The 13019-nt window shown below is 48.6% G+C and overlaps 1 protein-coding gene across 3 annotated transcripts in view; it reads left to right on the forward strand.

Annotated features, from left to right (window-relative positions):
* The first annotated feature begins 1001 nt into the window (after positions 1-1001).
* Positions 1002-13019, forward strand: part of nr1d2b (nuclear receptor subfamily 1, group D, member 2b) — a 51115-nt gene continuing 39097 nt past the window's right edge. For 2 of the 3 annotated variants that reach the window (XM_072509311.1, XM_072509310.1), the window contains exon 1: positions 1002-1307. Coding sequence is in view for 1 of the 3 variants with exons in the window: in XM_072509312.1 (XP_072365413.1) it covers positions 1289-1307 (19 nt within the window). In the remaining 2 variants the exon portion in view is untranslated. The remainder of the gene's footprint in view (positions 1308-13019) is intronic. The other variant, XM_072509312.1, reaches the window with a different exon arrangement.

Consider the following 13019-nt stretch of genomic DNA (forward strand, 5'->3'; position numbering starts at 1 on the left):
AGGGTAGATTCTGAATGTTCCCAAGGGTGGGGGAGTCCAGGACTAAGGGTCATAGTTTGAGGATAAGGGGTAAACCTTTTATGACTGAGGCGAGGAGAAATTTCTTCAGCACAGCAAGTAGTTGAGGCCAAAACATTGTGTGATTTCAAGAAGTAATTCGATATAGATCTTGGGGCTAAAGGGATCTAAGGATATGGGAGGAGGGGGAGGAAGGTGGGATCAGGGTATTTAATTTGACGCTCAGCCATGATCATAATGAATGGCGGAGCAGACTCAAAGGGCCGAATGGCCTCCTCCTGCTTCTATTTTCTATGATGTGGAGATGCCGGCGTTGGACTGGGGTGAGCACAGTACGAAGTCTTACAACACCAGGTTAAAGTCCAACAGGTTTGTTTCGATGTCACTAGCTTTCGGAGCGCTGCTCCTTAGGTGAATGAAGAGGTCTGTTCCAGAAACACATATATAGACAAATTCAAAGATGCCAAACAATGCTAGGAATGCGAGCATTAGCAGGTGATTAAATCTTTACAGATCCAGAGATGGGGTAACCCCAGGTTAAAGAGGTGTGAATTGTACCAAGCCAGGACAGTTGATAGGATTTTGCAGGCCAGATGGTGGGGGATGAATGTAATGCGACATGAATCCCAGGTCCCGGTTGAGGCCGCACTCATGTGTGCGGAACTTGGCTATAAGTTTCTGCTCAGCGATTCTGCGTTGTCGCGCGAAAGCTAGTGACATCGAAACAAACCTGTTGGACTTTAACCTGGTGCTGTAAGACTTCGTACTCTATTTTCTATGTATGTTTCTGTGCACTGTAATTAGACTGTCGGCAGATTATTTCGGCCAGTTAAAATGCTCTGCGGTTTCCGCGACTGTCTTGTTTTCGTAAAATAGGAAGCCTGCAGCCTGCCCAAGTCTGAACTTGTTTTGGAAAGTGTGTCACTGGGGCAAAGGGGGAGACCAGCAGCGGGGGCGGGGCCAATACAAAGGGGGTCACGTGGGCAACTGTAGCAGCAAAGCACTGAGACACTGAGTCATTGCTACATGAGCCCGGATTGAAATACAAGCAAAGGCAACTGACTGGACTTCATTGAAAATAATAAATACATTGCCACAGCAGGAGAGGAGAATAGAAGATTTAGAAAGTCATCGACGGCGACACATATGGGGGTTGCGAAAAGGGAGGAAATCTCGACTGAAAAGTGGGGCTGGGGAACGAATCTATTGTTTTAAAAAGAACCTGTTACTAAGATTGCGCGGAAAGCGGAGGTTTCCGATACTTAATGCGATGGATGGCAACGGTGCAGGTAAGATATTTATTTTCCGCATGGTGCCCCCCCCCACTACCGCGGTTCGAATAACCCCAAACAGAATGATGAAACATGGTTGCAGCGGACGTTTCGGTTTGCTCCGTTCAGAACCCAAATTCAAAAATGCTGGGGGGGGGGGGGTGAAAGGTGTCCGATCATCAGTTGGACAAGCGAAGTAGTAGTTATTGGAGGTTTTTTTGCAGGCAAGCAGCTCGGATTCACTGCATCTGGAAATTGAGAGACGTTCAGAAATGTTTCTTTTTGACCTTCCCTCTCCTAGGATTTGGTTTCATTTTGGAGGCCCTTTGCAAAATAAGTTTTTTTTTCCTCTGGATCCGTCCTCTCTTCCTCCCCCCCCCCCCTTACAAAGGTCAGTCGTGAATGTTTCGCCCCTTCCGGCTGCTCCAGCCCTGCAAGCTCCTCACATGGACCGACTCGGCTGTCCCACGTGCGCCTGGTGTTTACGCTACCCGAGCGCGGCCCGCCATTGGCTGAGCCGGGCCCGCCTGACGTCACAATCACATAATGGAACATCCTCCCGAGGCTCGCGGCGGCTGCACGTGACCCGGAGCAACCCCCGTGTTTATGTGACCTAGTTTCTGCCGCCAGGTGGGGCCCCCCCCGCCCGAGCACGTGCTCCCTCCTGCCAAAAGGCTACAAAAGCGCCGCCCGGGAAAGCGACCAAGTAGCAAAGCGCAGCTAACAAAACCTGCCCGCAGAACCAGCGGAGAGCAGGGGGAGGGGGGCAGTTGGCGAAGTGGTGGGTTGATAACCTCACGTACACATGCACCTTAAATAAAAGAGATACCGTTTAAAGCGGTGGGACCTGCGACAATGTTGAATAAATAACATGTTTTCGAACTTAGATTTTTTAAAAAACATGTTGGACAAATTCTACCCCCTAATTCGTGGGATTCATTGCTCCAGTTTTCTGTAAGGTATTTTTAAAAATTCACACGATTTGGTTGTTTATTTAGTGCACTTCTGAGAAGCTAGTTGTGAGCCGCCGACTTCAACCGCTTTAGGGCTTTTAATCCCTTTGTAGCAAATAAATTGTTATAGTGGTGGATTAAGTTTAGGTTAGCAAGTCATCAGCAGAGTTGGTTAAAGTGCTGAAAGACCACAGGCGTCAAATTATGATGGTAGCGGAAGTATTTTGTCTGTTTAAATCACTTTACATTCGACAAAGCTGAATGATTAAAAATCTACACCGTGGGCCATTTTGTTAATTGGACAGTGGATTTTAAATTTTGAAATGAAAATGAATCCACTGCTGTGATAGAACATAGAATTCCCAAAGTGCAGAAGGAGGCCATTCGGCCCGTCGAGTCTGCACCAATCCTCCTGAAGAGCACCCTACCTCGGACCACTCCCCTGCCCTCTCCATAACTCCATCTAACCTGCACATCTTTGTGCCCTAAGGAGAAATTTAGCATGCCTAACCACCTAATTTGCACATCTTTGGACTGTGGGAGGAAACCGGAGCACCTGGAAGAAACCCACACGGACATGGGGAAAATTTAACCCAGGTCCCTGGCGTTGTGAGGCAGCAGTTTTAAAAATAAATTTAGATTATCCAATTAATTTTTTCCAACGAAGGGGCAATTTAGCGTGGCCAATCCACCTACCCCGCACATTGTTGGGTTGTGGGGGCAAATCCCATGCAAACACGGGGAGAATGTACAAACTCCACACGGACAATGACCCAGAGCTGGGATCGAACCTGGGATCTCGGTGCCGTGATGCAGCTGTGCTAACCACTGTGCCATGTGAGGCAGCAGTTCTAACCACTGGGCCGCCCTTGTTGTTTTAAATCATATTCTACTTTATACTTTTAGATGAAGACTAAAATTATTTTCCATAGTTATCATAAACAGTTTGAAATAAACTCCCAAGAAGATATAATTTTGGCAGATTTGACCGTGTTGGCTGTGTTCATTTTTGTACACAGTGGATGAGAAATGGCCTGGATTTTGTGATAGTCATGATGGCAAAACAGTCAGTGTTTGGTTCATTACAACTTTGAAACTGACAACTACTTCTGGTACACAGAAGTTGCTGGCAGTGATTCCCCACTCCTCTTCAGAATATAGTGGTCCTTGCAGATGGAAGACTTCTGAAATTGCATGATTTGTCATGAACTTTCACTTTATGCTTCAATCTGGCCAAATGCCCCCAAAATGTTACACCTTGCTAATGAGGAGTACTGGCTTTTTAATGATTTATAAGTCATAATTACCTTTGGACAGGCTCTCTGGCCCTAAAACATATTTCTGGAATATTAAATTCCTCCATTATGATAAAAGTTCCATAAATTTTTAATATCCTTTTACAGTTAGCTTTTTCCTTAATCTTGTATACCCCAGGTTTATTTCATTCCAAGATTATTAAAACGTGTAGGACAGCCTGTGCATTTTTTCCTGGTTTGGAGTCTGAGAATTCTTCAATGTAATTGGTTGCTAATCCTACTTGATGACATCGCTTACTAGGTGCCTGGAGATCCCCTAATTTGGCTCAAGAGTCAAATTAAGATTGGCAGAGGTGAAATCTGTGCCACTGAGAGTGCTAGATCTTTGTGGGCAGGTTTCATCAAGATCAGCAGCCGCTACTTTGCTGCAGACTGGAAAATGTGGGCCAGTGTTTTCTTCATACTGTAAAATTTTATGGTGTCTCATTGCAACCAATTATTTTTTACTTATTCACTGCCGATATGTGGGTGACACGGGCAAGGCCAGAGGTTATTGCGTACGTTAATTTCCCATAAGAAGGTGGCTTGCTGCTGTAGTCCAACATAATTTCTGATACAACAGAGAGGCTTGCTGGATATTTCATTGAAATCATAGAATCCCTACAGTGCGGAAAGAGGCTATTTGGCACATCGAGTCTGCACCAACCCTTCAAAAGAGCACCTTATCTAGCCCCCCCGTCCTATCTCCATAACTCTGTAACCCCACTTAACCTTTTGTACACGAAGGGACAATTTATCATAGCCAATCCACACATCTTTGGATAGTGGGAGCAAACCGGAGCATCCGGAGGAAACCCGTGCAGGCACGGGGAGAAGGTGCAAACTCCACACAGTCGTCCAAGGTTGGAATTGAACCCAGGTCCCTGGTGCTGTGAGGCAGCAGTGCTAATCATTATGCCAGCCAGAGGGCAGTTAAGAGTCATGTCATAAAGCTGCAGTTATCACCTCTCCTGAAAAACCACCTCATAACGTCTCTGTCCCTGTAAACTATCTCGCTATCATCTCTAGTCCTTGAATATGTCATTGCTGAGGACTTCCGGTGGCGGCTATGGAGGAGTAAGTTGCACATTTGGTGGCTCCTGCTCTGGTCGGACTTTTGGACCTTTTCCCCCGATTTTCTACCGGACTTGAATTGTAAAACTGATGACCGAGGCAATTGTGTACTGAATTCCCACACGGTGCATCGAGAGAAGGACTAGAAGTTCTCATAAAGGCAGAAACAGAAAGACAGAGAAGGCTTGGACTGAAGCTGCAGCAGGAGACAGCATGGCAGAGGACTGGACCTCTGGTTTGTCGACCCAGCGGTCAACGGAGCAGCTGGTGCAAGTTATTCAGGAAGGCTTTGCTAAGCAGAAACGGGACTGCTTGGACCTGATATAAAAGAGTCAATTGAGCGGCTGGAGCTTAGATTAGACGCCCAAGACCGGGCGATCCAGAAAGTAGAGAAGGCGCTGGCTGAGCAGGAGGAACATCAAACTGCGGTGGAGTTGGAGGTGGGGATGCTGAGAGACCAGCAGAAAAGGCTGCTGGAGAAGGTGGAGGACCTAGAGAATATGTCCCGCCGGCAGAACGTGGGAATCGTTCGGCTCCCAGAGGGGTCCGAAGGAGCGGAAGCTGGGGTATACATAATTTTGAGAAGCTGCTGGGGGAAGGGACATTCTCCCGACCCTATGAGGTGGACAGGGCTCACAGATCGCGAGGAAGCCGTGAATGGGAGACTCCCCGAGGGCAATGGTGGTGAGATTCCACAGGTACTTGGATGAGGAGCGCATTCTACAGTGGGCCAAGCAGACACGGAGCTGTAAGTGGGACAACAGTATCCTGCGGGTTTACCAAGACCTGAGTGTGGAGGTGGCCAGGAGAAGAGCAGGCCTCAACCAGATTAGGTCGATCCTTTTTAAGAAAAAGGTGAAGTTCGGACTGTTGTATCCGGCCCGTCTCTGGGTCACGCACGAGGAACAGCACTTTTATTTTGAGTCGCCTGAGGACGCGCTGGACTTCGCAAAAAGGAACGGACTGGTGGTGGACTGAGAACTTTAGAACTTTGCTGCAACGTTCTTGTTTTTTTTGCTGTTCTTTTAAAAAAAAAGTTTCTCGTTTTTTGTTTTGTTGAAGCTGTTTGTAATGCCTTCTGTATTTATTTGGGGCCAGCGGTAGAGCTGAGTGAGTTAAGGTTTTCATTTGCACTGTTGGGGGATGGAAGTGTGCTTGTTTAGACCTGGGTGTTTTTCTGTCGGGCAATTGTGTGGGGATTGTTTGATGTTGGAGTATGTTTGTATGAGCGGGTGGGGAGGGAACAATAGGTGGGAGACTATCCGGCACCAGGGATGGGGGCCACCAAGATAGCTGGGCGGGCTAGCTCACGGAAGCGCAGTGGGGGGGTGTGCATATGTTCGGTTTATTAAAGGGGTTGGGTTACAGAGTGTTGTTACTAGGGGGGAGGGGGCAAATGTTCTGCTGACGAGGGAGGGACTTGGGCTAAGGAACAGAGAGGAGATTGGGGACGGAGGCTGCCTGGGGGCAGACTGGTGGAGGCGCGGAGCATGGGCTGGAGACGGGCCTCAAAAAGGGGATGGCTGAACGGCAAAGTGGGGGGGGGGAGCAATGAGCCCCCAACTAGGCTGATCACCTGGAATGTTCGAGGGTTAAATGGGCCGGTCAAGAGGACACGTGTGTTCGCGCATCTTAGGGGACTGAAGGCGGACGTGGTGATGTTGCAGGAGACGCACTTTAGAGTAACTGACCAGATTAGATTGAGGAAAGCTGGGTCAGTCAGGTCTTTCACTTGGGACTAGACTCAAAGACTAGAGGGGTCGCGATCCTGATCAATAAGGAGGTGGTGTTTGAAGCGAGTAGAATAGTCTCGGATGTGGGAGGTCGGTACATTATGGTCAGTGGGAAACTGGAGGGGGTGCAGGTGGTATTAGTAAAAGTGTATGCGCCAAATTGAGATGATGTGGAGGTTATAAAGAGGATGCTGGGGAAGATACCGGACCTTAACTCGCACAGGTTGGTCATGGGAGGGGACTTCAACACAGTTATTGACCCTGGCTTGGACAGGTCAAGCTCGAAAACGGGCAGGGTGCCAGCAATGGCAAAGGAACTAAAAGGATTCATGGAGCAGATGGGGCGGGGGGGTGGAAGCCATGGAGATTTGGGCAGCCAGGGTGAAGGAGTGCTCCTTCTACTCATACGTGCATAAAGTGTACTCCCGGATTGATTTCTTTATATTGAGCAGGGCCTTACTGGCAGGGGTGGTGGACACGGGGTTCTTGGCGATCACAATCTCAGACCAAACTCCGCACTGGGTTGACCTGCAGGTTAGTATAGACAGTAACCAGCGCCCGCAATGGAGGTTAGATGTGGGACTTTTGGCTGACGAAGGGGTGTGCGAGTGGCTGAGGAAATGTAGTCAGAACTACCTGCAGTTCAACGACATGGGGGAAATTTCAGCAGCGGTGGTCTGGGAAGCACTGAAGGCGGTGGTCAGACGGGAGCTGATCTCGATACGGGCCCATAGGGAGAAGGTGGACAGGGCAGAGACGGACCGACTGGTAAAGGAGATACTACAGATCGATAGGAGGTATGCGGAGACCCCAGAGGCAGGGCTTTTAAGGGAACGGCGGAGGCAACAGGCGGAGTTCGGCTTGTTAACCACAGGGAAGGCGGTGGAGCAGCTGAGAAAGGCGAGGGGGGCGATCTATGAGCATGGATAGAAGGCCAGAAGAATGCTTGCACAGCAGCTTAGAAAGAGGGAGGGAGCCAGAGAGATAGGGAAAGTAAATGACGGAGATGGGAACTGGTTGGGGATTCAGCAGGGGTGAATAAGGCATTTAGGGATTTCTACAGTAGGCTGTACAGGTCGGAACCCCCTATGGGGCCGGAGGGGGTGAGGCACTTCTTGGAGGGGCCGAATTTCTCAAAGGTGGACGGGGAGCTGGTAGAAGGGCTTAGGGCCCGATCTGGTTGGAAGAGATAGTGGAGGGTCTGAAGGCCATGCAGTCGGGTAAAGTCCTGGGGCCAGACGGGTACCCAGTGGAGTTTTATAAAAAGTTCCTAGGGATATTGGGGCCGGTGTTGATGAGGATGTTCAGTGAGGCAAGAGAAAGAGGGGTGCTGCCCCGACGATGTCAGAGGCCATGATTTCGCTGATTCTGAAGCGGGACAAGAACCCGGAGCTGTATGGGTTTTACAGGTTGATATGCCTGTTGAATGTGGACGCCAAACTGCTGGCCAAAATTTTGTCCTCCAGGATTGAGGATTGCGTTCCGGATGTTATTGGGGAGGACAAGACTGGGTTTGTTAAGGGTCGGCAGTTGGTGGCCAATGTAAGAAGGCTGTTAAACGTGATCATGATGCCCCCGGAAGGTAGGGAGGTGGAGGTAGTGATCGCAATGGATGCAGAAAAGGCTTTTGATCGGGTAGAATGGGATTATTTGTGGGAGGTACTGGGATGGTTCGGATATGGGCGGGGCTTTATTGACTGGGTCAGTTTGCTGTATCAGGCTCCTGTGGCAACCGTACGGACAAAAATGACAACATCTGGCTATTTTAGACTGCACTGGGGGATGAGACAGGGATGCCCCCTCTCCCCACTGTTGTTCGCGCCAGCTATAGAGCCGTTGTCAATTGTTCTGAGGGTCTTAAGGGACTGTTCCGGGAGGGTGATGGAGCACAGAGTCTCGCTCTGTGCAGACGACCTGCTTCTGTATGTATCACACCCAATAGAGGGGATGGAAGAAATCATGAGGATTCTAGGGGAATTTGTCCGGTTTTCGGGGTATAAGCTAAATATGGGGAAAAGTGCGATGTTTGCGGTCCAGGCGAGGGGACAGGAGAGGCGACTGGGGGAGCTGCGGTTTAGATTAGTAGGGGGAAGCTTTAGGTACCAAGGCATTCAAGTGGCGCGGGAATGGGACCGGCTGCATAAATTAAATCTGGCCCGGCTAGTGGACCAAATGGAGGACGATTTTCGGAGATGGGAGACGCTTCCGTTGTCACTGGCTGAGAGGGTGCAGACGGTGAAGATGACGATCCTCCCGAGATTCCTGTTTGTATTTCAGTGTCTCCCCATCTTTATCCCGCGGTCCTTTTTTAAACGGGCCAACAAAGTGATCACTGGCTTCGTTTGGGCAGGCAAGACCCTGCGAATAAGGAAGGGAATGCTTGAGCGGAGTCGGGGAGAGGGTGTGTTGGCGCTGCCAAATTTTAGTAACTATTACTGGGCGGCGAATATAGCCATGTTCAGGAAGTGGGTGATGGGGGAGGGGTCGGCATGGGAGTGTATGAAGGCGGCTTCATGCAAGGGCACCAGTCTGGGGGCGTTGGTAACTGCCGTTCCCGCCGGCACGGTAATCCACCAGCCCCGTGGTGGTGGCGACCTGAGAGTCTGGGGGCAATGGAGGAGACATGTGAGAGCAGACGGAGCATCGGTCTGGTCCCCAATCTGTAATATTCAACGGTTTGCCCCGGGAAGTATGGATGGGGGATTCCGGATATGGCGGAGAGCAGAGATTGAGAGGATGGGGGACAGGTTTATAGAGGGGAGCTTTCCCCTCTATATGCAGTCTGGAGGAGCACTGGAGGAGAAGTTTGGGTTGGTGAGGGGAAACAAATTCAGGTATCTGCAGTAAACAGGTGTCAACCTTCCTGCTCCTACCTCTAAGGGGGATACAGGACAGGGTAGTTTCCAGAGGGTGCATCGGAGAAGGGAGCATCTCTGACATTTACAGGGAACCTATGGGGTCAGAGGAGACGCAGACCGAGGAGCTGGGAGGAGAGATAGAGGATGGTCTATGGGCGGACGCGTTGCGTAGAGTCAACTCGTCCGCAGCATGTGCCAGGCTCAGCCTGATACAATTCAAGGTCGTTCATTGGGCTCACATGACAGTGGCCTGGATGAGCAGATTCTTTGGGGTGGAAGACAGGTGTGCAAAATGTGCGGGAGGATCAGCGAACCATGTCCACATATTCTGGACATGTCAGAAGTTTAGGGGATTTGGGCAGGGGTTTGCAGATGTCATGTCCACGGTGTTAAAAACAAGAGTGGCATTGAGTCCAGAGGTGGTTATTTTCAGGGTGTCGGAAGACCCGGGAATCCAGGAAAAGAAAGAAGCAAATGTTCTAGCCTTTGTTTCCCTGGTAGCCCGGAGACGGATACTATTAGCTTGGAGGAACTCAAAGCCCCCAAAGTCGGAGACCTGGCTATCGGACATGGCGAGCTTTCTCTGTTTGGAGAAAATCAAGTTCGCCTTGAGAGGGTCACTGTTCTGGTTCGCCCGGAGGTGGCAACCGTTCGTTGACTTCTTCGCGGAAATTTAATCGTCAGCAGAAGGGGGGGGGGGGGTTAGTTTAGCTTAGAGTAGGGGGTTAATAAAAGTGGGACCTGTAAGGAAGGGAGATGGCTTTTGCACTATGTTTATAGTTACATGTACATTGTTTATTTTGTTGTTACAATACCAAAAGTACCTCAATAAAATGTTTGTTTAAAAAAAAAATGTCATTGCTTTCCAAATTTGTACCGATCTTTCCCTGAACTCCATGTTTGACTTTCTCCTATCAGGCTTCTTTCCCGGCACAGTACTGACTGGCTTTTATTGACGTTATAGATGACAACTGTGACAAAGGCAAACTCAGCCTTCAGCTCCTTTGAGGTGGACGACCACACCATTCTCCTCTAATGTCTCTCTTTCATCATCCTGCTGGGTGGGACTACATTAGCCTGATTCCATATCTTACAATCTAATTGAAGCCTGAGAATTGCCATCAATGGCTTCTCTTCCCATTCTGGCACTATTACCTCTGGTCTCCACCAAGGACCTATCCTTGACCGCTTCCTATTTCTCATTTACACATAGCTCCTTGCCAACATTATCTGAAAGCACAGCATGTGTTTTCACAATTATGCTGACGACACCCAGTTCTGCCACAGCACTGTCTCTCACCCCTCCACCGTTTCTGTCTAGTCAGATTGCCCTTCGCCTGAGGTGTGGTGATCCTCGGGTTAAACCACCACCAGTCAGCTCTCCCCCTCAAAGGGAAAAGTAGCCTTTGGTCGTCTGGGATTGTGACAATTTTACCTTTACCCTCACCTATAGTCAAATTGATTGTCTGACACCCAGTATTGGCTGAGTAAAAATTTCCTCTAAATAATGATTGGGAAAACTGAAACTATTGTCTTTGGCCCTTGCCAAAAACTGCTCCCTCGTTGCTGATTCTGTTCGTGTCCCTGACAATTATCTGAGCTGAACTAGGCTGTTAGAAACCGTAATGTCATATTTGACACCAAGATGAGCTTTCAACCAAATATTCTGCACTGCCTCTAAGACCTCCCTAACATTGTCCATCTCCACCACCTGCCTCAACTCATCTGCTGCTGTTAAGTGCAGGGCTTGACTATTCTAATACATTCCATGCTGGTCCTGTACATTATCCTCTCCGTGAACTTGGGCAGCATGGTAGCACAAGTGGATAGCGCTGTGGCTTCACAGTGCCAGGGTCCCTGGTTCGATTCCCCGCTGGGTCACTGTCTGTGACACTTCCCCGTGTCTGCGAGGTTTCCTCCTGGTGCTCCGGTTTCCTCCCTCAGTCCAAAGACATGCAGGTTTGGTGGATTGGCCATGATAAATTGCCCTTAGTGACCAAAAAGGTTAGGAGGGGTTATTGGGTTGCAGGGATAGGGTGAAAGTGAAGACTTAAGTGGGTTGGTGCAGACTCGATGGGCTGAATGGCCTCCTGCACTGTATGTTCTATGTAACTTGAGGTCATCCAAAACTCATAACCTTATCTTAACTCAAATTAGTCATATACACCCATCACTCTGTAATCGCTGACCTGAAGTGGTTCCCCCCAATAAGCAATGTCTCAATTTTAAAATTCTCATCCTTGTTTTCCAATCCCTTCGTAGCCTGGCCCCCTCCCTACCTCCATATTCTCTTCCAGCCGTTCAATCCTTCAATATACCTACACTCCTCTAATTCAGGCCTCTGGAGCATCCCTGAATTTAATTGCATGTTGTATCTTCAGCTGCCTAGGCCTTGAGTTCAAGAATTCCCTTCATTAACCTCCCTGTCTCTATACCTTGCTGTCTTCCTTTAGAACACTCCTTAAACCTCTCTAACTACGCTTTTGGTCTTCAGCCCTAATATCTCCCAAGTGGCTTAATGCCACATATTGTCTTATAATACTTCTGTGAAATGCTTTGGGATGTTTTATTACTTTCAAGGTGTTGCATAAATTAAATTTGTTGTTGTAGATCTGGAGTCATATGTAGGCCAGACTGAATAAGGATTCACTTCAAAGACCAATCTGGTAGTTTTTGTAAAACTGGTCAACATTTTTTCCAGATTTATTTAATTAACTAAATTTTAGTTCCCCATCTTTCCTGGTGGTGAGTCTGCAGTCATTATTCTTGATAACCAGTCCAATAATGTAACCACTTACCTACTGTAATTCCTGATTATGTAACTAAAAAGTCACTTTTGTGAGGGCATTAATTCAGGTTTTTTCTTTCGTCCTTTTCTCCGTCGAGATGGCTTACTTACCCCAACACTATTTCTGGGTGACCATGAGTTGGCATTGAGGGGATCCACAGCTGTGAGATACAAAGTGCATCATAATGCTTCAACACCAAATCAGTCTCTATTCTATGAATCACTTTCCACTCTGGTACCGTCTTTCTGCCCTGATCTCTTTCCTCTTCCCTGCCTTCCTCCTGTACTCCCAACTATCCTCTTTCCTTTTTCCCTGAAACCTTCAATCCTCCTTCATCGTGCTGCTCTGCAGTAATGTCTATTAGTGTGCTAATGTTTTGTTTTTTTAAAATAAATTTAGAGTATCCAATTATGTATTTCCAATTAATGGGCAATTTAGTGTGGCCAATCCACCTACCATGCATATCTTTGGGTTGTGGGGGTGAGACCCACCAGATATGGGGAGAATGTGCAAACTCCACATGGACAGTGACTGGGGGCCGGGATTGAACCCGCGTTCTCGGCTCCAATGCACCCTTCCCTGATGAGCTCAACGCATTCTTTGCACGCTTTGAACAAGAGGTCAGCGAGAGCAAGCCCTCCACCCCAGAAGTTTCGGATGAACTTGTAGCTGAGATCACCATTGCAGACATCAGAGCAGCCTTCTTGAAGGTGAACCCTTGGAAAGCCACTGGCCCGGATATGGTACCGGGACGGGCACTCAGGTCTTGCGAGGATCAGCTGGCGGGGGTATTTGCAGACATCTTCAACCTCTCTTTACAACAATCTGAGGTCCCTATCTGCTTCAAGAAGACGATCATCATCCCTGTACCAAAAAAAGCCAAGCAGCGTGCCTTAATGACTATCGTCCAGTGGCTCTGACATCCATCATCATGAAGTGCTTTGAAAGGTTCGGCATGGCACGAATCAACTCCAGCCTCCCCGATTGCCTTGATCTAGTACAGTTTGCCTACCGCTGCAACAGGTCCA

The sequence above is a fragment of the Scyliorhinus torazame genome, chromosome 6 (assembly GCF_047496885.1).
Source record: "Scyliorhinus torazame isolate Kashiwa2021f chromosome 6, sScyTor2.1, whole genome shotgun sequence".
In the NCBI taxonomy this organism is placed as follows: Eukaryota; Metazoa; Chordata; class Chondrichthyes; order Carcharhiniformes; family Scyliorhinidae; genus Scyliorhinus; species Scyliorhinus torazame.